A 27,157-nucleotide genomic window follows, 5' to 3' on the forward strand; every position below is an offset into this window, starting at 1 on the left:
CAGTACTGTTAAAGTCTGGAGTTACACCTCATTGCTTTATACTTTGTTAGGTGCTAGTTTGCTAGTCTTACCTTAAGGCTATCACGGCCTAGAATAACTGAAGATCTACACAGACATAAGTGTTATTTATTGAAACATGCAAACATAAATAGAAATATAGAGTATAAGGCAATTCTAACAAGTCAATATTTGGTATGACCATCTTTATTCTTCAACACAGCCTGAACTCTCAAGGCTAAGTAGTCTTCAGGAATGGTTCTCCAGGCTTCTTGAAGGACATTCAAACCTCTTCCTTATATGTTGGCTGCTTTTTATTCGGATATCTGTCAACATGATTCCCACACTGCTTCAATAATATAAAGATACAGGTCTGGGGAAGCCAATTCGTGTTCCACTGTGTGTTTTTTCTGTTTATGTAAGCTTTTATTATACTGGCAGTGTGTTTGGGATCATTGTCCTTTTGAAAAGTTGTTGCCAATGAGATGGTTTACAGATGATGTTGCATGTTGGATCAAAACAGTAGTACTTTGCTCATCATAATTTCGTCGGTTTTGAAAAGCTCCAACACCACAGGCTGAAATGCTGCTCCAACCATGACAGAGCTTCCATGGTGTTTTACAGATGGCTGTGGACCCCACTTGTACCTCTCTCCTGACCTCCTCTGTATGTATTGATGACAATTTCAGTAAAACATGACAAATTTGGATTCGTGACTCCATAAGAACTGTTACCACTAATTTTCAGTCCAGTTCTTGTGTATTTTGGCATACCTCAGCCTATTCTCCCAGTTTTCTTTCTTTAAGAATGGCTTTTTGACAGCCACGCTTCAGATGACACATTTCTGATCAAGTCTGATCTTTTGGTCCCGTTTCAGGTCTTTGTTGGATTTGTTCATGGACACGACTTTCAGATACTGTTCATTTGCTGTAAATAGCCTTTAGGCCTGCCACTTCTTTTGTCCTCTGCTTGTCCATTTTTTTTTCACAGATTGAAATAAAGAAAAATGAACAAATAATGTTTTCATGAAAATCTGATATTAACAGGGTGCCCAAAGACATGATTTCAAACTGACTCTTTTCTGGGTTTAATGTCACATGTGACACAACAGTGAACTTTCTTATCAGTGTTAAAACCATTAATGTGAAAATGCTCAGGTACAAGGACTGGACTGAAAATGAGTGAAAAAGCAGCCAATGTCCAAAGAAAAACCCATCAGAAAGCCTGAAGATGTATTATTGTCTCCTTGGAAGCAAAATATGAAGAAATGGGAGATGGCTCAAGGGTTTTGCGTATTTCTGCTGGATGGGTCGGATATATGACTACGAGCCTGTCGCCTTGACAGTGATGGTGACGCTGACTGGCTCATTATCGTCTCCAGAGGGAGGGGCTTGGCTGGTGGTTGTTAGGGTGGCACTCACAGGTGAAGAAGTGAGGGGTGAAGATGCCCGGGGTAAAGCCATGGCTGGACCTGCAAAACATCAAAGTTCAGCAGATAAGACAGATGTGCATTACGATCCTTAGGCCTGCTGACGGTTGAAACATCTGCTTAGAGATATTCCATCACTTCCATGTGGGCCATCAGCAACGTCCTATATGGGTCTATATGTGTGTTTATAGGTGTATGGTCATTTAGGGTAGCTCATCTTGCCTAGGCTGGATGATCCACCAATCTCCTCTATTCCTCCCTCTGACGTGCTGACCACTTCATCCTCTGGGAAGTTGATGTTTTCCCTTGACTGGCTGTGCTGCCTGGAAGCAGGAAATGTTAAAACGCCATGTCTGTAGCAATAACTGCAAACAGGAAATCATTAATTCTTGGTTTTATAGACATATATCTAGATACTCACCTGCCAAATAACAAGTCATGTAGTCCTGGTGGAAAGAAGACGACATTAACATCACAGTGATTTTAAACAGATCAGCAGGATATTGGTGCTCATGTGCGGTGGACTCACGAGGGTTGTTGTTGCGGTTGCGGATTATGTACATGAGCAGCAGAACCGTAAGAATGGCTGCAAAGAGCATCCCACCAATAGCCGCTCCAATCACAGCAGGGTACACATTGTAGCTTGGTTCAGCTGCAACACATCATAGTTACAGATTGCAAAAAAGTTCATATCTGTCAGAACACCGCAGCTACATCCAGGCGCTCGAGTGGTTCTCAACCCAGGTCAGTGTATGTCATGATTTGAAAACATCACTTTACTATTATCCTGTAAATAAATGTTGCTTAGGTTCTTCTTTAAAAGGAGCTCTGTTGAACAGAACAACGTGGATTCATTCATTCATTCATACAAGGGTTGAAAACCACTGAACCATCCTACCATGTTACAGTTCTAGTCAGATGTTTACATCTACTCATCGGGGGCATGAATCTCATGATAAATTAAGGGTTTTAATGATTTATTTGAACTGTTCTTTTTTCAGGGTGGATGGATTGTACAGCATACATCTTTAATGACTAAAAAAACAAGAATTAGGTGCACAATTTTCTTTTTTTCTGTAATCAACAGATGATAGAAATTAGCCTGTGTTAGCCTGTTTCATCTGCATTTTCAACCATGTAGCTGCTGATTAATGATGAAAATAAAGAATTTGGAGGTAGTCCTCCTTCTTCACTATTCCACCCACTTTATGAACTTTATGTGCCACCATTGACGTCTGGCACAGTGCTCTTAGCTTTGAAAGTCTCACCTTTACTCCAAACATACCTCTTAGTCATTGTGGTCAAATAGTTACCTTTAGTGTGGACAGTGATACTGGTGTTCCAGCAGTTTCTAGTTAATGGGAGGCTTGAGCCTTGTTGGTTCCTGGGTTGTTCCTGAACAACATAACCAATTTCCTCTGATCTGAGGGTGACCGTTTGGGTTTTCTTTGCGTCCTTGGCAAAGTGGAGGCACATCAGAATAACTTGTACTTATGCACTCTTGTTTGAACCAATGATCTTAGAATCTGTTTTAGAAATGGCTCTAAGAGACTTTCCGAACTGCAAATCTCTTCACTGAATTTCTTGGACTTTCTTGTTGTTGTGAGTATTAGTCAACCCAGGGAGTGCCCTCAGATGTAATAATTCTTTATTACATCAGTAATAAAGACATATGCTGCACCATCATACAAGCCTATAAAAAGAAAAAATCAAAGAAATTGCTGAAACCCAAAATTACATTCATGCCAATGATGAGTGTATGAAAATCTGACCATAACTGCACAGGTTTCTCTGCAACCTAAATAAAACAAATGGCTTATTCAGAACAGTTTCCTGCAATAATATAATACAAAGTGGCACATTTATCACACAGGATGAATTCGAGGGAAGATCAGGAGGACAGAAAAGAAGAAAGTAACAAGGAAGTGAGGGAAAGGTGTGTAAGCATGAGGTATGTGTCGTTGTTTGCATGTGTTTTTGTTTGAGTCTTTCACCTGAGTGGATAACAAAAACAAAAAAACACCACAGTTAGACACATTAATCATAACACAACATTAAAGATTGTATCTCATAATTAGCAATGCTGCTTGAAAGAATCTTTTATATTCCTGTATAAAAATAACCTGAAGCATCATCTGATTTTAACACGAGTGTAAAAAAAAGACAACACAGTTAAGCAAATGACACAAAATATTATCTACCACCTAGGCAGATCCTAATGAACAGACAGTACACAAATAATGGGAATAATAAGTCTTTGTTTTACTCCATCGAAGTGGTTGAACATCAAAGCATGTTGTGCAATAACGCCCTCTTTCACATTCATGAGTAAATAAGCAATCATGGTGTGCTTGGCTGTTCAAAAAGAACTCTGTCCAGAGCACATAAGAGTCCTGTTAGTGTGATATTTGGCCCACTGTGTGAGAACAAAATAGATGCTTAATAGATGGTTTAACTGTATTTTAATTGTATTTTAATTGTAAATTGCGTGTTTGGAGAAAAGAGATCACTTCGTTCCCGCCTGTTATGAGAAAGTTGCAGCAAGATGAGGATCCTGTTCGATCACAAATTGATTTAATGCTAGTTTTTTTTTAACGGGTAAAGTAAAAGTCCCAATTTTAAGCCAATTTCTTGTATGCCAGACCGATGTTTAAGGTGCAGTTACTTCTGCATAATGTTAGGTCTGTACAGAAAGCAATGTTTCACATACCTTTGTCAGTCACAATTGGATTGGATCGTCTTCCTCAGTAAAGAACTGATCATTAATATGTTTGTATCATTTGTTTAATTGGGGTCTTATCTACTTTTAGAGCTCATCGTGATCATGTTTTATGTCATGTTAATGGAGAAGTTTGAAACTGAACACACCTTTCAGAACAGTTATTATTACATCTATATGCATCATCTATATTACATATTATATATTACATGTTATATTACTTCATCTTTGTGATTTTGCCTCTTTTTATTTAAGCTTAACAAGCTGAAAATGCCCATCTCTTTGCTAAAAGTCTCATATGTCTCACATTTCCTGTACCTGGTGTCTTTGGAGTAGAAGGGTGTCCCACAGTGCGGTGGTTCACCGGTATGATGCGAAACTGGTAGGTAACCGTTGGCGTCAGGCTCCCCACTGTATAAATCCTGACAGCTGGATCCTGGAGGATGTTACGGTACCAGACTACGGGACCAACTTTCTCCTCCTTCCCACTTCCTTTCCTTTGTGGTTGCTCAGACATATTTCGGTGCTCCAGGAAGAAACCTGTCCAGCCTCCAACTTCCTGGTTCTTCACCACCCACTCCAGCGCCACCTCATTACGCTGTCGACTGGTGTACATCACTCTGACCAGGGTTGCATTGGGTGGCATGGGGTACTCTACAGAGATAACACAAACAGAAATATCCTCATCTGTATGACTTCTTTGTGATGACCACTTGTAACTTTTTATATAGCTCATCGACTTTCATGCTGACTGTAACTTTATGGACAATAATTGTACAAACATCAGAGGTGTTATAGTATTCTGATCTTACACTCAGCAAGAAAGTAATTTAGAATTAAACATAGATTAATAATTCTTACTCTTGATGACTAAAGTGATATTGATTTCGGTTCCTCCCACTGCGTTGGAAGTGGAGCACCTGTACTCGCCGCTGTCTTGAGTTTCATCTGTGTCTCTCACAGTCAGATTGGCCCATGCAGACGTTCTCAGAAGCATGTACTTTGAGGTATCTTGCACACCGACACCCTGATTATTAAACCAGGTGATTTCATTGACAGGAAGGTAGTTGTCTCTCAGACTGCAGGTAAGCTGAACGTCGCTCCCCTCGTACACAGACACGACTCTGCGCTGTGTCTGCAGCACTGGTGCCTCTACGTGTGACAATGTACAGACTAATTATTTAACAATTTATATCTGCTATTTGTTGTACAGTGAGAATGTGCACTCACCCAGTGTGAGTCTGCAGGTCTTGGTTTGGACCAGAAGTGGGTGTTTAGCGTGGCAGGTGTAAGGTTTCCCACTGCGAGCTGTGCCATAGTGGAGGATCAGGATGTTGAAGGTTTGTTCCCCACCTTTGCTCTGACCTTCGGGGCCCTCCCACCACACCAAGGCTTTCGGGGCCCCTCCCTCCCAGGAGCAGGACAGCGTCAAGTATTGTTTGTCTTTAGTCACAAAAGCAAAACACAGTGGCTCTGCAGGGGGAATATCTGATGAAGGAGAGGAGAGATATAAACACATTCAGATACATGATCACAAAACTGCCACTAACTTATCTTTTACTGTTTGTTGACATTGCTGCACTCACATGTGCGTGTGCTGCACTGTGTCGACTGTTTCAGGGCAGGATGGGAGCCCAGGCATGTAAACAAACTGTTATTAGAAGTCAGTCCTCCAGAGGGCAGCATGATGGTAGTGCTGGAGGCTGAACTTGTTAGCTGGGCTGTGTTGGACTGATCTTGTATCAGGTCTCCAGTCCAGTGGAGGGAAGGTGAGGGGAATCCACCAGGCCAGGAACACAGCAGCCGCAGAGAGGTGTGATTCAGAGCCGGCTCCACAGAACAGGACGGGGAGCCATCAGGGGGGTCTGTGGGGATATGATAGAGGTAACAAGGTAATGATGTGCCGAGTGGAGTAAACTGATGTCATCAGGGCCCGGAACCTTTTTTTTTTTTCCAACTATTGCTACATTGTTAAGGATGTTTGGTTAAAATAACTATACATAAATTATCGAAGAAGAGATATGTTGTTATGATTTTGCTGTTTTTTTCTTTTGTTGGTGGTGGAGTTCTTCTGAAAATGTAATCTTAGCAAATAGCAAAAACATAAGACGTGTGCAAAACCAAAAGTAGGGAGAGTGAATGACGTGCTTGCCATGATTGTGACGTCACAGTGAGATACCTGCCAGAGAGTCCCATCAACTTCCAAGATGGTCCAAACAGGAGAACAGCTCAGCAAGCTTTCCATTATCTGCTGTATGTGTGTGTGTGTGTGTGTGTGTGTGTGTGTGTGTGTGAGTGAGACAGAGTTTGAAGGTGTTTAAGCTTTTGAAATAAGTATATCAGATGAATGTGCTGAATGGAGTCAGAAGACATTCAGAAAAAGAAACTGAAAAGGATTCTGCATTAAGTGAAATGATCAGGGAGATGTTTCTAGGTCAGAGATCCTGGGTGAAAATCAAAGATGTTTAACCTCCTAGGACCTGGCATCCACATATGTGGACATCACATTTTGGGTTGTCTAGACCAAAAAACGTAATTTTGCTCTACAAGGGCCTGATATCCACTTATGAGGACATTATACTGCCCCTGTTTTATCAAAATTAAAAACGAATATCCTCATATGTGGCTCTCTTTTTCTTAGGAACAAAAAATTCTGGTGATTCTTTGTTTTTACATTCATCGGGTCCCAATATGCCCAAATATCAAAGAGAAATTAAAAATACATGCCATGGAAGAGTTTGGGTCTTAGGAGTTTAAGCTGTTGATAGTATTGTACTGAAAATGTCAAATCTGAACAGTTTGATCACATTTGACTCTTTTACACTCCTTGCAGTAACAAGAGAACAATAGGCTTTAGGGTAGAATTGACAGAGGAGTAAGATGCTTAATAGCATGATCAGAGATCAGAGGTCACACTCACAGTAGACGGTCAGGCTGATGGTTTTTTTGGAGCGGGTGTTTAGGTAGGTGTTCAGAGCCAAGCAGGCGTAGTCGCCAGTGTGCATGCGGAGGATCTTGGTGATGGTGAGCTGCGGCCCGCTGTAGACCTGTGAGTTGTTGTAGAACCAGACATACTGACTGGCTGGATTGGACTGGGCCTGACACAGCAAAGAAACAGTCTCTCTCTCCAAAGCCGAGTAACCCCGCTCTGTTATACTGTACGGAGTTACGTTTATCTGAGGAATGTCCGGGCCGACTGAGGAGAAAAATCATTGCTGTGAAATTTAATGTGATGGACCTTCTGCTTCATTTAAAAATTGTCCACAAAAGCTGACTCATAACAAAATGTTTCATCCAAGTTAGTTTAGATTCACAAGATGACATTTTCTCTGAGAGTGACAAATGCTGATGATGCACAGTTTACCTGTAATTTACTGATTACTCACACAGAAAATGCCAAAGACAAGTTTAAATTACACAGAAAATATCAAAGTCATACCAATTTCTGTTTCTTTAAGACTGTAACTTAAACCACTGTCTTATTCTTTTTGCTTCTTTTTAAAAAAAAAAAGTTTTACAAAAATCTCCATATTGATCCAACTTCCTCAACTTACAGATGGTGTCCAGCCACAAGCGGTTGGAGCTTTCACTGTTAACTGCGTTGCTGGCCACACAGCGGTACCAGCCGGTGTGGTTGCGGTTGACGTCGGTCACATTGATAACACTGCTGTCGCCCTGTGCGATGATCGTGATGTTACCACTGCGGGTTTCATGTTGCCACACGTACTGGATCGGTCCAGTCCCATTTTCCAAATTGCAGCGCATCCACATTGTAGATCCTTCCACTGGAGATACTTCACTCAGCGAGAGGTAAGGCTTAGTGACGGGGACTGCATTGGCGGCGAAGAAACACAGTGTTCAGTAACTGGAAAGATCATTTTACAAACAGAACAAAGCTGCAAGTTCCCACAAGCAGCAACATTGGAGATTGAACATGAGACCAGTGTCAAAAGGGGCCCTACAAAGGGGCCCTATGGCTAATTTTTTACTTTCTCCTGCCTTTACTTATGCTAATTTCGATTACAAAACAGGAGCTCACCACTGTTAGCATTTAACATTTTCAATGCAGTCATTTGACAAAATAATGTTTCCTTTTCGGTATTTAATCTAAGAGCTTTTCTACAGTCTCTGCTCCAGTCGAAGTGAATGAATTTTTTAGCAATAGTTCTTTCATGTCTACCATATTGCACTTAATGAGCTTCTCAAACATATTTCTTGGGTGGTTGGTGATGTTTCCTGGAGGTTGCTGACTCTCACTTGTGGAATCTGGTTGCAAAGAAAGTGCTACACCAAAACCCTCTGTGTGATTGCTTTGGTTGCTATCAGAGTGCCACAGTTGCTTGTAGTTTTTTGTGTTTGTCTGCAAGTATCCACTAACTACTAGCTAAGTTGCAGTTGGTCAAGGCCTATGTCACTTAGGCCTTCTTCATGTGATCCTACATTGAAAACTTGATTGTTAAACATTTAAATTTGCTGACAAGTTAATTGTGCGGTTAGTGGTCACCTGTCTGCAAAACCTCAATACCGTTTATGGAGGCACTTGCCAAACAAGCTAGTTTACATAAGCTGGGCCTCCACCCCCTTATCCTAAAATTCCTATTTTGTGGGCTTGAAAAAACAAGCTCACCCTTTAAAAAGGGTGAGAAATAATCGGTAGTGCCTGTATTCATCTTTTGTATGCAGTCTATGGTCCCTCTATGGCCAGCCTTAATACAAAGCTATAATCTCCTGATTATAGGGAATTGTGTTTTAGACTTTTATAATCTAAATCGTCTTTGCCAAATAAAGTAAAGAAGCCTTTATTTCATAAAGTTTTAAAATGCTCTGTTCAAAAGACCAACAAATAATCAAAAGACAAAGCAGCACATGCTGAACAGTAGAGTTTCTTAGATGATAAAAGTCAAAAAAAGAGAGAAATATCTACAGATTTTTATTTTCAGTTGTTCCATCTCTTCCTCTTTCTCTCCAATGCACATGGCAACAGGGATAGTAATACACTGTATAATAATTTAGGATAATACACCCAAGTAAACACAACAAGTCTACTGTCCTATTTTGGAATACATAAGACAAATTAGCCATGTTGGAGAAATTGGGCAACAAGACTGAATGTCAGTCTCTGTTTCAGCTATAAACTGACTAAAAATTTGTAGCATTCATGACAGCAGGAAGTCTTACCTCGGACAATGAGATGCACGTAGTAGTAGTAGACTTTGGGCTCGTTCTCTATGTCATAGAAAGCCTGGCAGGTGAATAAGCCTTGTGCAGCCAGAGGCAGCTTCTCAATGCTTATAGCTGCACTGTTTGAGATGACAGTCAGCTGTCCCAGCGTCTCAGCCAGCTTCTGAATCTTCGGTCCTCGTCCCACATTATACACCACAGCTTTTATGCCTTCAGTACCAGGCTTGGTGAAGCTCCATATGTACATGTCAGGTACAGAAGGACCACACTCCAGGATCACGGCTTTTCCCACTACCCCATACACACTGGCGTCCTGGTACACCACCTCATACATCTGGGTGTCCTTGTACACAACCTCTCCATTGGGGTTGATCTGCAGGGCTGGTGGTGGGAAAGGATACAAAGATATGAGTGTAAAGGAACAGGAGACGCTGGTGTTGTTTACCTCGTCGGTGTTCGGTCACAGGATTGATTACACAGTGAGTCTCAGAGGCAGCGTAACATTGTTACAAGTGATTCCAGGCATTTCTTTTCCTTAATTTCCACATGCAGGTTCTAAAACAGCTTTTGCTAGCATAGCCTTTCTGCTTGTTATCTACAGTGCCCTGTGACCCGTCATTTAAATCAGTAAGAACCAAATAACTGTAGATGCATCAGTGTATTTGCTGCTCACCCCAAATTTGATTACAGAAATGCCAAATATATGTTCTTGGCGAATTTTGAAATGTTATATTGAATACTTTGCATTATTTATACAGTCTACATACTGATATGTGCTTTCAGAAAATGTAAATGTATGACATGCAAGTATTCAAATCCTACATTTTTGCAACAGCATTCCAGATCATGAAGAATTCACTTCTCTTAATTTGCTGTTTTAAAGGATGTTTAAAAAGTAGGGGTTTAAATGAATCCACAGACACTGGAAAACTCTTACCATTTGACCCCAAAGTGACCAGACTGGTAGTTAGATATAGAATGGCCAGTCCTAGCAGTGGAGCCACCATGGTATCATGATGATCCCGAGTCCAACAACCTCTTTACTCCAAAAAAATGTGGAAAAGATCAAAAGGTGAAGCCTAACTGACCATTACAGCCCTCCTTCAGATGCCTGATGTTCCGTCTTTCGTACTCTCTGATCTGCAGGTCTTCTTGGAGATTCCAGTGCATTCAACTGAGAGTAGGAAGGGACGGAGGGTCAGTAAACTGATTTAGGCTCAATTATTAATGTGTTTTCCTTTCTCTCTATCCCTCTATCCTTCTTTCTTTCTCCTGCTGGGTTAGAATAACACACTGACACCGAGACCATCTATTATACAAGAAAGCCACGTAAGTGGATGGGCTGGCCTTTCACACACACACACACACACCTGCACATTAACTAATGCAGTCACAGTTGCAGCTGAATCTGTCATTTGCGGACTTAATACCACAATCCTCTACACTGGAATTTCATACAAATTTCAGATCTCTGGAATGCCATAAACATATATCTTTATCTATATATAAAATTTCTCTCTCTATATATGTAAATGTATAAATATATACAAGACAAAAATATATAGGTGGAGAGCTCTGCAAAAACATTTATGCAGTCAGAGTACGATTAAACTGCATTTGTAATGTGCAGTCATCTTGGGTGACTTGTGAGATTAAAGGCTTCAGATTTCAAAGGTTTTATGAGGATCCAAGGAGCAGAGTAAACTCTACCAGTGGGATTAAAATCATTCAGTAAAAGTATTCAGTATTTCACCGTCATGTTGCCTCACAGCATGCTCTCATTGCATGCCAACATTTAAAAATGTAATCTCCACTTTAAAGTGGACTGCAAGAATGCACAGTCTGTCCATCAAACACTTTTATTCAGTAATTGTAACCATTTTCAACATGTTTTTATGTTTATACAAGAGCAGAATAGAATGCTTGGTGGAGCCGTGAGTATGTAATGTGAGACGTTTGTCATGAATGAATGCAGGGCGCAGATCAGTTTCCCTCACTTGGCAGACAAACAGAATGATGGAATACAGCAGGTTACTCCCTTATTTAGGGGAAACTAATCAAATGTTAAAATGCAGCTTTATCCCAGCGTGAGATTTATTTAGGGAAATTAAGGCGTCTATAGTCCCGTGCAATTAATTCCTCAGGCACAGAAATGTGCCGTTCAGAATCATAATTTCTCAAATCAGATGCAGCCTTTCACTACAACAATTTGGCTAAGAGCTCTTTTCTATTTGTTGGTTTGTTTTGTTTTTGTATTATATTTAGCATATAGACAAGAAAAGTTGGGACAGTGTCATGTTTACCACTGTGTAACATCCCCTCTTCTAACAACAGTCTGTAAACACCTGGGAGCTGAGGAGAGCAGCTGCTGGAGTTTTGTGGATATAGCTGCTTGATGATACTTCAAATGTTTTCACATCTAGACGTTTCTACTTACAAAGACATGTTGCTGCAGTAGATGCAGTATGCGGTTTGTCATTGTTTTATTGAAATATTCAGGCCTTCCCTGAAAAAGATGTCACCTGTTGCTCTAAAACCTGTATACACCTCTCAGAATTGATGGTGCTTTTTCAGCAGCCAAGTTCGTAGGCACCATGCCATCAGAGACGCAGGCTTTTAAGCTGAGTCAATGGTCAGTGACTTTATTGTCCCCAGTGGGAAATTGATTTGCAGCATGTCCACACATCAAACAACAAATACATTTTTTAAAAAAAAAAAAAAGAAGAAAAGAAAAGAAAAGAAGATAAGCACTGAAAAAAAGATGGTTCCTTTTCTCTTTGGTCCAAGGAAAAGGTGCCTATGTTTTCCCAAAAAGAATTTCAATTTTGATCCACATACATGTTCATAAACAAATTATAAAGTGTCTTATTGGTTGTTATATTTCTGTTACCTATACGTTTATGGTGACTTCCAATCAGTTTGCTTTGTCTTTTTTTTTTAGCATTCTAAACACAGAATTCAGCATTTTGAAAGATGTTACATGATTTATGTACAGAGCCATTCAAGATGTTCTTGCCTCCATGTTGTCCAGTCATTCCCAGTGATGGACACCTTTTGATACAGCTATAAAAGATATTGTGTGTAAAGCTTCAGTCTTGACCAAATATGACCAAATTTATGTTGATGTTATGTAGAATGATACGAAACGGGTTGTAAGTCTCAATAAATAAAAAAAGCTGGTTTTTTTTACGTATGTGGACTACAAACACTTAATCTTCTTTGATCATCTCCAGTAACATCACCTGATATCTACAATGTTCTCTTTGCTACTGTAGTGTGCAGTGTGACTATGCCGAGATCTGTAAGGCATCAGAATAAAGGCTTAAAAAAGAGGTTTTAAAAAGATTTTTTTTTAGATCAATCATTTTACTTTAAGGGAAATCATTGAAATCATCTAAAATTGGCCTAAATTTCAAACTACTGTCGGTGAGTCCAGCACTGGCCACCCTATCCAAATCACCCTAACATCAGTTGATGCAGAAAACATCTACAAGAACTCCAAAGGTGAATCACAGAATTTTTTCAGGTAATTAGAAGCTATTGGTGTAAAAATGCACATATCCACTGATCTGAATGAGAGATGTGCCTTATAAAGTGACTTTTTCTAGTGTCTGAAACTAGGATTTCTTTCACAAATACACATTCACACTTGAATAGACACACTGGGGGCAACTCAAGGATGCTTCAACATGCAGACTTGAGGAGTTGTTTCTAATTGGTCGATGAACCACACTGTGTCCTGAGTGGTGACGCTGAATTGGATAAGCAGAAGATGGATGAGTGGATGGATGGATGGACTCAAAATATTTCTCCTATTTTATAAATAAAAAACTACAGTAGGCTGGTCAGAGTTTTCTGTATAACATTTAATTTACTGTGTCGAACATGCTTTAAATGACTGTGAGCTTTGCAGTGAAAAGTCGATGTGGGGAACTCGTAACTTTTTACTGTATTTTAAAAGAGCTCAAAAGCAAACTGTCAACAAAAATAGTCACATGTGAATTACAGCTGAAAGAGAGGGGCGTGTGACTATGAGCCCGTCGCCTTGACGGTGATGGTGACGCTGACTGGCTTGTTATCGCCTCCAGAGGGAGGGGCTTGGCTGGTGGTGGCGGGGATGGGGGTGGCAGTCATAGGTGAGGAGGTGAGGGTTGAAGCTGCTCGGGGTAAAGCCGTTGCTGGACCTGGAAAAAGACAAACATCAAAGACTATTGTTGGCATTTTGTTTTTTTCAACAAAGCTCATAATGAGGGAAAAATGAGCACATATCTATTAGAAAATGAAGTTCAGTCCAATTCATCATTTGCATCTATGCAGATAGGTAACTAAGAGTGCTGGCATTGATTATTGCTAAAAGATAAAGTCATAAAACAATCAAATAAACAACAACAACAAAATCCATAAAATAGAACCTAATGAATTGGATTTTTTTTCATTAATTAAAAATAGAAAATAATTTAATCTGGACTCGAGACTATGAATCTATAAATGTGTCTATTCAACTTTCCTGGACTGGGTGATCCACCAGTTGCTCCCTCTGACCCACCAAACACTTAATCCTCTGGGAAGTTGATGTTTTCCTGCGACTGGCTGTGCTGCCTGCAGTCATCATCAAAGATGAAAAGGCATTACAAATAGTAATCGTTACCATCAGCGCTGCGAACTGGAAATGTTTCATTACCAGTCACCAGACACTTCATTAGGTACACCTGTTCACCTTATTGTTGAAGGGGTCCTTACCTGTGCATAAACAGGTTTTTGCCATACCTGCCAAAGCCCCGCTGCATTTGTGGCTATAAGTGTGAGTTAGAGCTGACCCGCTTAATGCTTATGTTTTCATTTTAGTAGAAGCAGCTGAGAAACAGTAGAATACAATGTCAAGCTAATGATTAAAGGCAAGGAGTAGATGTCTAAAAAGGGAAAATATATGAGTGTTGTCTCTGTGTCTAAAGGCCTTTACAAACCTAACTAGTAAAATTCATGCTAATGTTTCCAGCGTTAGTCCAAATAGTTTTTATACTCGCCTGTCTTACTAAAGTTGTTCACAGCCGTTAATTTCATATGATGAATATTCTGCATTTGTCTTTTTGGATCAAGCTCGATTTTTCTAATTTTTCAGTATAGAATAAACAGATCTCATCAGTCAGATTAATGCTTTTGGCAACAAGTGCGCTTTTAAACTCAAAACTGACTGCTTCGGGTCAATCGTCTCTAAAATGATTTCTCTGCCTCCTCAGATCTGGGCCCATCTCTGCTAACTCGAACTCAAAGTGCGCCACTGACATCCTGAAATATATACAAAAGTGTCCATGTTGCAGTTTCAACTGCTGCATCAAACCATGAAATTGTCCCTGCTGCTCCCTTCTCTTGAGAACTGCATGAAACCTGAGTCTCAGTTCCACTTTCCTGCTTAGAAACTTCAGAAGCAGCTCATCGTCTCTTGATGTCGACCTCTTTTTTTCCCCCAAAGTTCCTCTTTTTGTTAGACTTATACTGTGTATATATACATTACAAAAACAAGTTCACATGTGAAAAATACTGAATGTGCAGGAATCTGAGGTGAGTCTTTAAAAAAAAAAAAAAAAAAATTATTAGTCCGTACTATGCAAGTAACTGGGAATAAATGCTAGAATGAAAGAATCTCAAGTTCAGAGGGTCCATTACCAAGTTTACTTATTTAAAAATAAGTAATACTGTGAATACGTACTATGAGACTTTTAGTAAATAGCCACATGGGACCACCCACCAGTGGGCCCGCCATTTGCAGGTATTGACATCAATTGTCTTGTTGAACTTTATATTGCAATATCAATAGTTGAGAGCAAGAACTTTCTTTTACCAGGAAGAAACCTCTGACAGAAGCAGGCTTAGGGAAGAGCAGCCATCTGTCTTGAGTGGTTGTAGGGGTGGAGGGGAAAGAGAAAAGAGAAAGCAAACATTCCTGCTATCCAAGAGCGGCACATAAACACAGGCTGTAGCAACATAACTAAGAGCTGCTTGAGGGTTGCTTTATTTACTGCAATCTTAATCAAAAGGGAGGTAGAGCAGTTGTCCGCTTTCTGATTCTGGAAATTCTCAGAATCAGAAATAAGCCTTGAAACGGAGCTTGAAGGCCTCTATCGGGATGATATAGTACAAAAAGAGTTTAGAATTTAATAGAGCCTGATTATTCAGGCTCGTTCTTTCCAGTCCTTGTTATTACTCTTGCTGCAGTGTTTTGAATCAGCTGACAGCTAAAAGTATAAGCAGAAAAGACTCACTAATATTTACAAATGCAGGATGAAGAGCTCCATTCGGGCATCTCTTGACGGTGGCGTTTTGTACAATTTGGAAGGCACAGAACTAGAAAAAACTGAAGAAATTATATATCTGCTGAGTACAGAATGCCTTGTTTTTCCCCTGGAGGACCTGACATGATGGGGCAGGTGACCTCTATAAGCTGTAGAAACACCCCCAACCTGAGTCAATTTCTTTTAGATGTTTCTTACTGTTAGGAAGTTTTTTCTTACCATTGTAGCCAAGTGATTGCTCACAGGGGGTCATTTGATTTTGGGGTTTTCGCTCTATTATTGTAAGTTCTTTACTTTACAATATAATGCTACTCGAGGCAACTGCTGTTGTTATTTGGTGCTGTATAAATAAAATAGAATTGGACTGAATTGAACTAAAAAGCACTGGATGATGTTTTCAAGACCTTACTTAACTTGTTACCCCTTGAACATCTCTCGAGTACCTTTAATAACAAGTTTTGACACCTGAGTAATGATCAATAAAGACATGGTTTGATGATCATTAGAATAGATTCTGTGTTTTCCCGAGGTTATCCCTTGCAAGCTGTACAAGCAGAGGTTACCCACAATAACTTCTGATGAACATGTAGCCGTTTTGTTCTGGAAACAAGACTGAAACATAACAGAAATGGTTCAGGTCAGAAAATATCACAGAGAATTCAGACAGATTGGAAAGTAAAAGATGGTCCAACCCAATACTACCAGTGTGTACCTAATAAAGTGCCGGGTGAAGGTTGCAACAGATACACATATACTTACAAGCCAAACAGCAAGTCATGGAGTCCTGGGGGAAGATACAGAGTATTAAAGCTACATAATGTTGCTTTATGCACAGGTCAGCAAGATGCTGGTGGTGGTCATGTGTGTGGAGGACTCACGAGGATTGATGCTGCAGTTACGGAGGATGAACATGAGCAGCAGAACAGTGACAATGGCTGCAATCATCCCACCAATAGCTGCTCCAATCACAGCGGGGTACAAATTGTTGCGTGGTTCCACTAAAACACATCAGAGTTAAACATTGCAAAGGAGCTGAGCTCTGTGAAAACACATCTGCAAAGTGATAAGCGTTCACCGTACCGTTATCCCATAATAGGAATGACTACTAGGTTCCACATTAATGTAAACTCTGTTGAACTAGAGTATTGTGGGTTAATTTTTCAGATACATTTTAATACATTTTTGTTAAAGCCCCCCACCCACTTTGCCCAATTCTTTGCCAGTCTCATATGTCTCGCATTTCCTGTACCTGGTTTCTTTGGAGTAGAAGGGTGTCCCACAGTGCGGTGGTTCACCGGTATGATGCGAAACTGGTAGGTAACCGTTGGCGTCAGGCTCCCCACTGTATAAATCCTGACAGCTGGATCCTGGAGGATGTTACGGTACCAGACTACGGGACCAACTTTCTCCTCCATCCGCTCACTTGAAGAGTCATTCCCACTTCCTTTCCTTCGTGGACGCTCAGACAACCATCGGTGCTCCAAAAAGAAACCTGTCCAACTTCCTGCTTCCTCATTCTCCACCACCCACTCCAGCTCCACCTCATTACGCTGTCGGCTGGTGTACATCACTCTGACCAGGGTTGCATTGGGTGGCATGGGGTACTCTTATACACACATAAAACAAACATAAATAAATATGACTTCGATATGACATCAATCCAGTTTGTATATCTAATCAATTAATGTGTGGATTTCCATTAAATAATGTGTAGTCAATTCTCAGACTACTAATTACTTTTAAGTAATACTTCTATTACCAATATATTAAACTGGAGATATTAACCCCTCGGCTGAATTTAGACAGTGAAAGCATTGTCTAAACTGCACAAAAGTAAAAAGTGAAAGAATGAGTTTTCCATGTTGTTTTTTTGTGTATTGAATTCTGATTTAAGGTGTTTTTAACTGGAAAATATCAGGAGAAGAAGTCGACACATTTCCCTCTCGCTTCACATCTTTATTCTAAGCTGACTGAGATTCATATGCTGTACAGACTCAAGGAATGTAATACAGTTCTCAACAGGGAAATTATTCAACAAGCCCAAAAAAGATCAGAAAAATAAAACAGGTCCTTACTCTTGATGACTAAAGTGATATTGATTTCGGTTCCTCCCACTGCGTTGGAAGTGGAGCACCTGTACTCGCCGCTGTCTTGAGTTTCATCTGTGTCTCTCACAGTCAGATTGGCCCATGCAGACGTTCTCAGAAGCATGTACTTTGAGGTATCTTGCACACCGACACCCTGATTATTAAACCAGGTGATTTCATTGACAGGAAGGTAGTTGTCTCTCAGACTGCAGGTAAGCTGAACGTCGCTCCCCTCGTACACAGACACGACTCTGCGCTGTGTCTGCAGCACTGGTGCCTCTACGTGTGACAATGTACAGACTAATTATTTAACAATTTATATCTGCTATTTGTTGTACAGTGAGAATGTGCACTCACCCAGCGTGAGTCTGCAGGTCTTGGTTTCGACCAGAAGTGGGTGTTTAGCGTGGCAGGTGTAAGGTTTCCCACTGCGAGCTGTGCCATAGTGGAGGATCAGAATGTTGAAGGTTTGTTCCCCACCTTTGCTCTGACCTTCGGGGCCCTCCCACCACACCAAGGCTTTCGGGGCCCCTCCCTCCCAGGAGCAAGACAGCATCAAGTATTGTTTGTCTTTAGTCACATAAGCAAAACACAGTGGCTCTGCAGGGGGAATATCTGATGAAGGAGAGGAGAGATATAAAAACGTTCAGATACATGATCACAAAACTGCCACTAACTTCTCTTTTACTGTTTGTTGACATTGCTGCACTCACATGTGCGTGTGCTGCACTGTGTCGACTGTTTCAGGGCAGGATGGGAGCCCAGGCATGTAAACAAGCTGTTATTAGAAGTCAGTCCTCCAGAGGGCAGCATGATGGTAGTGCTGGAGGCTGAACTTGTTAGCTGGGCTGTGTTGGACTGATCTTGTATCAGGTCTCCAGTCCAGTGGAGGGAAGGTGAGGGGAATCCACCAGGCCAGGAGCACAGCAGCCGCAGAGAGGTGTGATTCAGAGCCGGCTCCACAGAACAGGACGGGGAGCCATCAGGGGGGTCTGTGGGCATATGATAGAGGTAACAAGGTAATGATGTTTAAAGTGCGGTGAAATCAAGGCCCAAGAAAGATGTTGTGTATTTACAATGTTGGGCATGAGTAAGTTATAAAATTATTTGATTATATACACATATTTTGGGAAGCTGAGTTCAGGTTCATGAGCAACACCCAGGCCTGATTACTGACAGAACCAGAAGCTGCTTTACTGGAATCTGTCTGACAAAGTGAAGTAGGCGAAAAAAATCTCAGCTAGCAACACATCAAAGTTCTAAAGAAACTCAAGAACAGATGAGAAACAACGTCACTGACATCTATCTGTCTGGAAAGGGTTACAAAGCTACTTCTAAGTATTTCGGATTCCAGCGAGTTATCCACAAATAACAAATCAAAACTTGGAACAGTGATGAAACTTCCCAGATGTAGCAGGCCTACCAAAATTACTCCAGTAGTGCATCAACAACTCATCCAGAAAGTCACAAAAGAACCCAGAAAAACATCTAAAGAAATCGAGGCTTCACTTTCCTCAGTAAAGGTCAGATTTCATGATTTAACAACAGCAAAGAGACTAGGCAAAAATGCTCCAAGGAGAAAACCACTCCTGACCAAAAAGGATCACAAAAGCTTGTCTCACATTTGACAATCACAAAACACGTTAAAATGGGTTAGGAGTCGCCTTGGAGTGGGCTATAGCAATGAAATGGCCATTATATTTCTCTACCATATTTGTCCAATAAACATGGAGCATGGTCTGTCTTTGTAGAAACTGAGGTGTGGCACTTCTGCTTCTTGTTATTTCTTATTGACATCTTTAATTAGTATCTGAGTCAGACGTCATCCCCATACTGTGTTCATCCCCACAGCCAAGGATGAATTAAAACAAAGGAACCTATGAGGATTTCTGCATTATGGTAAATGGTAAATGGCCTGTATTTATATAGCGCTTTACTAGTCCCTAAGGACCCCAAAGCGCTTTACATATCCAGTCATTCACCCATTCACACACACATTCACACACTGGTGATGGCAAGCTACATTGTAGCCACAGCCACCCTGGGGCGCACTGACAGAGGCGGAGAGGTTTAATTACAGGAGAGGTTTAATTGAAAGTGAAATGATCGTAATGGTTAGAGGTCAGAGGTCACACTCACAGTAGACAGTCATGCTGATGGTTTTTTTGGTGCGCGTGTTGAGGTAGGTGTTCTGTGCCAAACAGGTGTAGTCGCCAGCATCCACACGGAGGATCTTGGTGATGGTGAACTTCTGCCCGGTGTAGACCTGCGAGTTGTTGTAGAACCAGACGTACTGACTGGCTGGATTGGACTGGGCCTGACACAGCAAAGAAACAGCCTCCGTCTCCAGAGCTGTGTAGCCCTGCTTTACTGTACGAGGTGGAGTCACATCTATTTGAGGAACATCTGGGCCAACTGATGAGAAAACGTAGCAGTGCATGTAAGATATACAAGAAACAAACAACTTATGCTGAAAGCAGAGCAAGAAAATGTTGTTAAGAGCTAAAATTCAAACCAGGGTACAATGAAAAGTTTTATCATGTGATCCATGTAGGATCACACACAAAATTACTGCATCCTGTTGCCATTAGGTCACCAACTGTGGCGGTCATTTGTTGTAAAGCAGCTATAATGCCAAAAATTACTCACTCAGTCTGATCAGAAAAAATAAGCCATTGACCAAAATATCATGATTTTGGTCGTTTTTTCTTTTGTCCAGTGATTCCCTACCTCAGCTTCAATACTTACAGATGGTGTCCAGCCACACGCGATCTGATGTCTGGCTGTTGATATTGTTGCTGGCGACACAGAGGTACCAGCCGGTGTGGTTGCGGTTGACGTTGGTGACGTTGATGATGCTGTTGTTGCCCTGTGCAAATGTTGTGACGTCTTCACTGCTGGTTTCACGTTGCCACACATACCGGATCGGTTCAGTCCCATTTTCCACATTGCAGCGCATCCACATTGAAGATCCTTCCACTGGAGAAGTATCACTCATCAGGATGTAAGGCTTATTGACGGGGACTACAATGAAGATGAATAACACAGATGTGTCTGGATGTTAACAGTCAGTAGTAGAACTGAAGGGCAGTAAACAAACACTAAAAAGATGATCTTATAATTTCATTTCCAGTATGTGTAAACCCTTGGCCAATCAGGACACCAAACTGAGAAAGAGGCTCAAAGTTTCTCGAATAGTATAGGTTTAATCTGATGTGGGCATGTTAATACAAAATGACTAATAAATGCTGATGCAGTGATACTATTTTATGAAGATAAAGGGACATGTGTATACCATTTGTCATTATGCTCAGACTTAACCAGTCATGTTTTGCAGAGTTCAAAGGACAAATTGTTGTCGCTGAGATTTTTTTTAATAGATCAAGTAAAGACAACTCTTAAATGGTCAGCTTTAGAGGCACAATGAACCTTAAAAATTAAAAAAAAAAAAAAAAAACCCAGCTTATGAACACTGATAAGATCATTTTGAATATATTTGTACTGCTGTATAATTTTGGGTAGTAAGACATCACATATAGATTTTTTAGCTGGTGGTCAGTTATTGCATGTGTTGTATCAAAGGACCTCAGATGCTGATTTTAAAATCATGTTAGTTTACTGAAAGATAGATAATTTGTTTCCAGGTGGAAGGAACACTCCAAATAATTTCCCGTGTATACAAATGTGACTCTGCACTGCATCAGCATCGATCAAAAAGAATGAAGTGAAAATGTGCACTGACCCAGCGTGAGTCTGCAGGTCTTGGTTTCGACCAGAAGTGGATGTCTAGCATGGCAGGTGTAAGGTCTCCCAAACCGTACAGTGCTATAGCGAAGGGTAAAGTTGTTGGAGGTTTCTTCTCCACCTTTGCTCTGACCTTCGGGGCCCTCCCACCACACCAAAGCTTTCGGGGCCCCTCCCTCCCAGGAGCAGGAAAGCGTCAGATACTGTTTGTCATTAGTCACATAAGCAAAACACAGTGGCTCTGCAGGAGGAATATCTGATGAAGGAGAGGAGCGATATAAACACATTCAGATACATGATCACAAAACTGCCACTAACTTCTCTTTTACTGTTTGTTGACATTGCTGCACTCACATGTGCGTGTGCTGCACTGTGTCGACTGTTTCAGGGCAGGATGGGAGCCCAGGCATGTAAACAAGCTGTTATTAGAAGTCAGTCCTCCAGAGGGCAGCATGATGGTAGTGCTGGAGGCTGAACTTGTTAGCTGGGCTGTGTTGGACTGATCTTGTATCAGGTCTCCAGTCCAGTGGAGGGAAGGTGAGGGGAATCCACCAGGCCAGGAGCACAGCAGCCGCAGAGAGGTGTGATTCAGAGCCGGCTCCACAGAACAGGACGGGGAGCCATCTGGGGGGTCTGTGGGGGGAGAACATATGAAGTTAGAAGTTGGTAGGATATTCATGAACAAGAAAGATGAAAATAAAAGTTGTTTGTAGTGTTTTATTAAAAATGTGAAATTGTGATTTTAATGACATTGTAGTGTTTTATAATCCTGGTAAATGCAGTACAGCGATGGAACAGCTCAGGTCAGTGCAGCATACAAGGATTGACAGAGGAGTAAGATGATTAATAGCATGGTCACGAGGTCAGAGGTCACACTCACAGTAGACAGTCAGGCTGATGGTGTTATTGGAGCTGGTGTTGAGGTAGGTGTTCTGTGCCAAACAGGTGTAGTTGCCAGTGTGCATACGGAGGCTCTTGGTGATGGTGAACTTCTGCCCGGTGTAGACCTGGGAGCTGTTGTAGAACCAGACGTACTGACTGGCTGGATTGGACTGGGCCTGACACAGCAAGGAAACAGCCTCCGTCTCCAGAGCCGAGTAACCCCGCCTGGTCATAGTGTACGGAGTCACGTCTATCTGAGGAATGTCTGGTCCAACTGAGGAGAAAGAATATGAATTCTTTCCCTTAATCAAGAAATAAGGGACACAGGCGTGTTATGTGAAAAACTCATATTAGTCTGATAAGAAATCTTGTTTTATGCTACAGTAAGAAAATTAACCCTTACTTGATACAGCCATAACTACAAGCTTTATCAACAAGGAAAGCTTCAAGCCCAATCTTAAAAGTAGAGTAGCTCTCTGTCTCCCAAACCCAAAGAGGGAGCTGCACAGTAGAGACCCTGATAGCTAAAGGCTCCGCTTCTCAGTGTACTTTAGGAAAATCTAGGAACAACAAGTAAGCCTGCACTCTGAGAGCACTCTCTTTCGGGTCAAAATGTTACTGTTAGGTTTTGAGGATGTTATGTAAATGTGTAATTAAGGGCTATATGTGAGTAGAGGGACTTTTAATTTGGTTCCTGATATTACAGAAAGCAAGAAGTCTGAGGTGTTTTCGAGCATCTGTGGGATTTGTCGGCGATATAAGTCAGATCTATGGAGGCCCTATCTTGCAACGTATGGGAATTAAAGGATCTGTTGCTAAAATCTTGGTGCCAGATACCAGCACATTCTCTTTAAATTTAATCAGACATAAAATATCAAAGAAAAAACTGAATCATGCTGGGTACTAAAAAAATCCAAGTATAGAAAACAAAAATTTCGCTTACTTGTGGTCTGTAACAGTTGTGTGCTTTTAATTGCTTGTAGTTTTTTAATGTATTTACTGAAAACTTGTTTTAAAAATGTTTATATATTAAAACTCACACAGAGTGTTCAGCCACAGGCGGTCAGATCTCTCGCTGTTGACGGCGTTGCTGGCAACACAGCGGTACCAGCCAGTGTGGTTGCGGTTGACATTGGTCATGTTGATGATGCTGCTGTTGCCCAGTGCGAAGGTTGTGGCGTTACCATTGTAGGTTTCATAGTGCCAGGTGTACTGGATCGGTTCCGTTCCATTTTCCACACTGCAGCGCATCCACATTGAAGATCCTTCCACTGGAGAAGCATTACTCATCAGGATGTAAGGCTTACTGACAGGCACTGTGTTTAAGACAAAATCATACATGCAGGTCTGTTGAAGAAGAATATTGTCACATTTTTGACTAAAAATATGGATTATATGTTAACCTCTGGTATGTAAGCTTTAGTCAAATCCAGGTTCAAACCTAAGAAAGGGGTCAAAGACTTCAAAATATTTGTCCCAAAGTTTTTCTCAACCAGTATAATTTTGTTCTTGGTTTGACCAGACAACATCTGTAATGGCCTGCTCATATATTAAAATGCAGATTTAATAGGAAATATAAAGCATGTTTACAAACTGGTAAAATAAATTCTTTTGGTCTCTATGGATGCAGTAGTTTCTCTATTCATGACAGCTTTCCTGTTTTCCTGTCTTCCTCTCTTCACCCCAAACTGTCGATGCAGATGCCCGACCCTTAGTAACCCTGTTTCTGCTTGAGGCTTCTTCCTGTTAAATGGGAGTTTTCCCTTCCCACTGTCGCCAAAGCGCTTGCTCATAGGGGGTCATATGATTGTTGGAGTTTTCTCTGCTTTCTTTGTATTATTGTAGTATCTATCTTACAATGTAAAGCACTTTCAGGCAACTCTTGTTGTGATATGGTGCTTTATAAATAAAACTAAATTGAATTCGTGTGGTTGAGCAAATTCGTATGATGAGCATTTGTTATAACGAAGCATCACTCAGATAAACGTGACATATTTTAACTTATTCTATGTAACATCCTGAATTAGAAAATATAAATTCAAATAAATTAATAATGGCATTTACGTTTTATTCCTTCCATTAAAAAGGTCTAAAAAATGTCTGGATTTGTACATGAAGTTGTCACAATTCAAAGGCTTAAAAATTTAAGGATCCTTTAAAATCTTTGTGCAATGTTTGTGTAGAAGTGATAACATGGTTCTCAGATTAAGTAAGCTGAACATCACTCGCACCGACCCAGTGTGAGGCTGCAGGTCTTGGATTGAACCAGAAGTGGGTGCCTGGCATAGCAGGTGTAAGGTTTCCCGCTGTGAGCTGTCCCGTACGGGAGGATCAGGATGTTGGAGTTTTCTTTTCCACCCCTGCTCTGGCCCGCAGGTCCCTCCCACCACACCAAGGCTTTAGGGAACCCTCCTTCCCAGGAGCAGGACATCATGAAGTACTGTTTGTCATTAGTCACGTCAACAAAACACACTGGCTCTGCAGGGGGAATATCTGATGGAGGATAAATCAAATGAGTGATGTTGAAAGTGTATAATCTTCACATTTACTCTCTCATTTGTTTAACTTTCTGTTGTTCTTTGTTGACATTTCTGCACCCACATGTGCGTGTGCTGCACTGTGTCGACTGTTTCAAGGCAGGATGGGAGCCCAGGCACGTAAACAAGCTGTTATTAGAAGTCGGGCCTCCAGAGGGCAGCGAGATTGCAGTGCTGATGAGGATGGTAGTGCTGGAGGCTGAACTTGTTTGCTGGGGTGTGTTGAACTGATCTTGTATCAGGTCTCCAGTCCAGTGGAGGGAAGGTGAGGGGAATCCACCAGGCCAGGAACACAGCAGCCGCAGAGAGGTGTGATTCAGGGCCGGCTCCACAGAACAGGACGGGGAGCCATCTGGGGGGTCTGTGGGGGGAGAACATATGAAGTTAGAAGTTGGTAGGATATTCATGAACAAGAAAGATGAAAATAAAAGTTGTTTGTAGTGTTTTATTAAAAATGTGAAATTGTGATTTTAATGACATTATAGTGTTTTATAATCCTGGTAAATGCAGTACAGCGATGGAACAGCTCAGGTCAGTGCAGCATACAAGGATTGACAGAGGAGTAAGATGATTAATAGCATGGTCACGAGGTCAGAGGTCACACTCACAGTAGACAGTCAGGCTGATGGTGTTATTGGAGCTGGTGTTGAGGTAGGTGTTCTGTGCCAAACAGGTGTAGTCACCAGTGTGCATACGGAGGATCTTGGTGATGGTGAACTTCTGCCCAGTATAGACCTGGGAGCTGTTGTAGAACCAGACGTACTGACTGGCTGGATTGGACTGGGCCTGACACAGCAAGGAAACAGCTTCCGTCTCCAGAGCTGTGTAACCCCGCCTGGTCATAGTGTACGGAGTCACGTCTATCTGAGGAATGTCTGGTCCAACTGAGGAGAAAGAATATGAACGCAAATCAAGAAATAAGGGACACAGGCGTGTTATGTGCCTGTGAAACAAAGAAATCTTTGTTTTATGCGACAGAAAGCAAACTAACTCTAACTTGATCCATCATTAACTACAAGCTTTATCAACAAGGAAAGCTTCAAGCCCAAGCCCACATAACACAGGCGTGTTAAATGCAGATTACAGAAAGCTAATAAGAAATCCAGTTTAAAGTAGGACTCTTACTTAGTTTTACATTAGCAGTTGAGACATACAGCAGCTAAATTAACCCTAATATGTGTAATTCCCTAAAAATTCAGATAATTGCATAATTTTTGTACTGTGATCAGCATTTTTTGAATTTGGGGATAAAAGCCAAATTCTTAACAGGGCATTACTTTTTTTTTTTAGATGGAAACAATACAGAAGTAAATAAATTTAACTGAAAAATGCTCAAAACACCTTCAGTGCATTAAGTTTTTACATACTGATGCTTTCTTTTAATTGTTAAATGAAGAAATGAATAACGAATGAAGAAATAGGTCTGCCTGATCTAATTATACTCACAGAGGATGTCCAGCCATAGACGTTTGGAGCTCTCGCTGTTGACGGTGTTGCTGGCCACACAGCGGTACCAACCGGTGTGATTGCGGTTAACTTTGTTCATGTTAATAATGCTGCTGTTGCCCATTTCAAAGGTTGTGGCGTTACCATTGTAGGTTTCATAGTGCCACACATACAGGATCGGTCCAGTCCCATTTTCCACACTGCAGTTCATCCACACTGTAGATCCTTCCACTGGAGGAGCATTGTTCACGAGGAGGTAAGGCTTGCTGACAGGCACTGTGGTTAAGATAAAGTTACACACGTGAAGGTATGTTTACCGTCTTCACTGAAAATGAGTCACAGTGTTCAATAAATAACACAATCTTCAGCTTCGAAGAGGCTTTGATATCAGTTAATCTTCCCAAGGCTCCTCCCCCTCAGTACCAAGGACCTCATTTTTGCACTTATAGGCCAGTCACAAACATCACACCCTTCAACTCCATTATATACTTTATCACACCATTTTTGATTGTTAATGCACTCTGGCTGTTGTCTTTCTTCTGTCAGGAATGCTTGATGGCATGTTTAAGAGAACGTGTCAGATTCTAACATATTTCAGAGTCTCCATCTGCACTTCACTGCCTGGGACCTGGGCCTGTTTTTGTGTCTTCCGATGTAGTCACAAGGCCAACAGCAACTCCTGTTTAATCTGTGCTTGTAGTAGTAGAGACCTGAGACAAGTACAACAAACAAGATAACTGCTGCATGCACAAGGAGGAGGATCTGGTCTTTGCCTGCAAAGACAAACAGCCTGGCTCACAGTTACCTTCTTGGTAATTTTCTGAGCAACCAAATACATAAGCTCT

At 41.2% G+C, this 27,157-nt stretch overlaps 1 protein-coding gene across 1 annotated transcript; it reads right to left on the reverse strand.

Annotated features, from left to right (window-relative positions):
- Positions 1-149: 149 nt before the first annotated feature.
- Positions 150-26,436, reverse strand: vsig10l2 (V-set and immunoglobulin domain containing 10 like 2). Its single transcript, XM_085289006.1, has 22 exons — positions 26,313-26,436; positions 25,475-25,750; positions 24,931-25,227; positions 24,565-24,822; positions 23,370-23,645; positions 22,328-22,603; positions 21,802-22,080; positions 21,446-21,703; positions 20,452-20,727; positions 19,843-20,118; positions 18,417-18,695; positions 18,061-18,318; positions 7,700-7,975; positions 7,066-7,341; positions 5,732-6,010; positions 5,376-5,633; positions 5,007-5,297; positions 4,464-4,799; positions 1,956-2,078; positions 1,848-1,872; positions 1,649-1,749; positions 150-1,468 (listed from the first exon to the last, which is right to left on the reverse strand). The coding sequence occupies exons 1-22, from the start codon at positions 26,434-26,436 to the stop codon at positions 1,320-1,322; spliced, it is 5,247 nt and encodes a 1,748-aa protein (XP_085145132.1). The 3' UTR covers positions 150-1,319.
- Between the last annotated feature and the right edge of the window lie 721 nt (positions 26,437-27,157).

Source organism: Mchenga conophoros, linkage group LG10 (assembly GCF_057382185.1).
Source record: "Mchenga conophoros isolate Kocher_MC1m ecotype Shallow Benthic linkage group LG10, M_conophoros_male_GT1.1, whole genome shotgun sequence".
Taxonomy (NCBI): Eukaryota; Metazoa; Chordata; class Actinopteri; order Cichliformes; family Cichlidae; genus Mchenga; species Mchenga conophoros.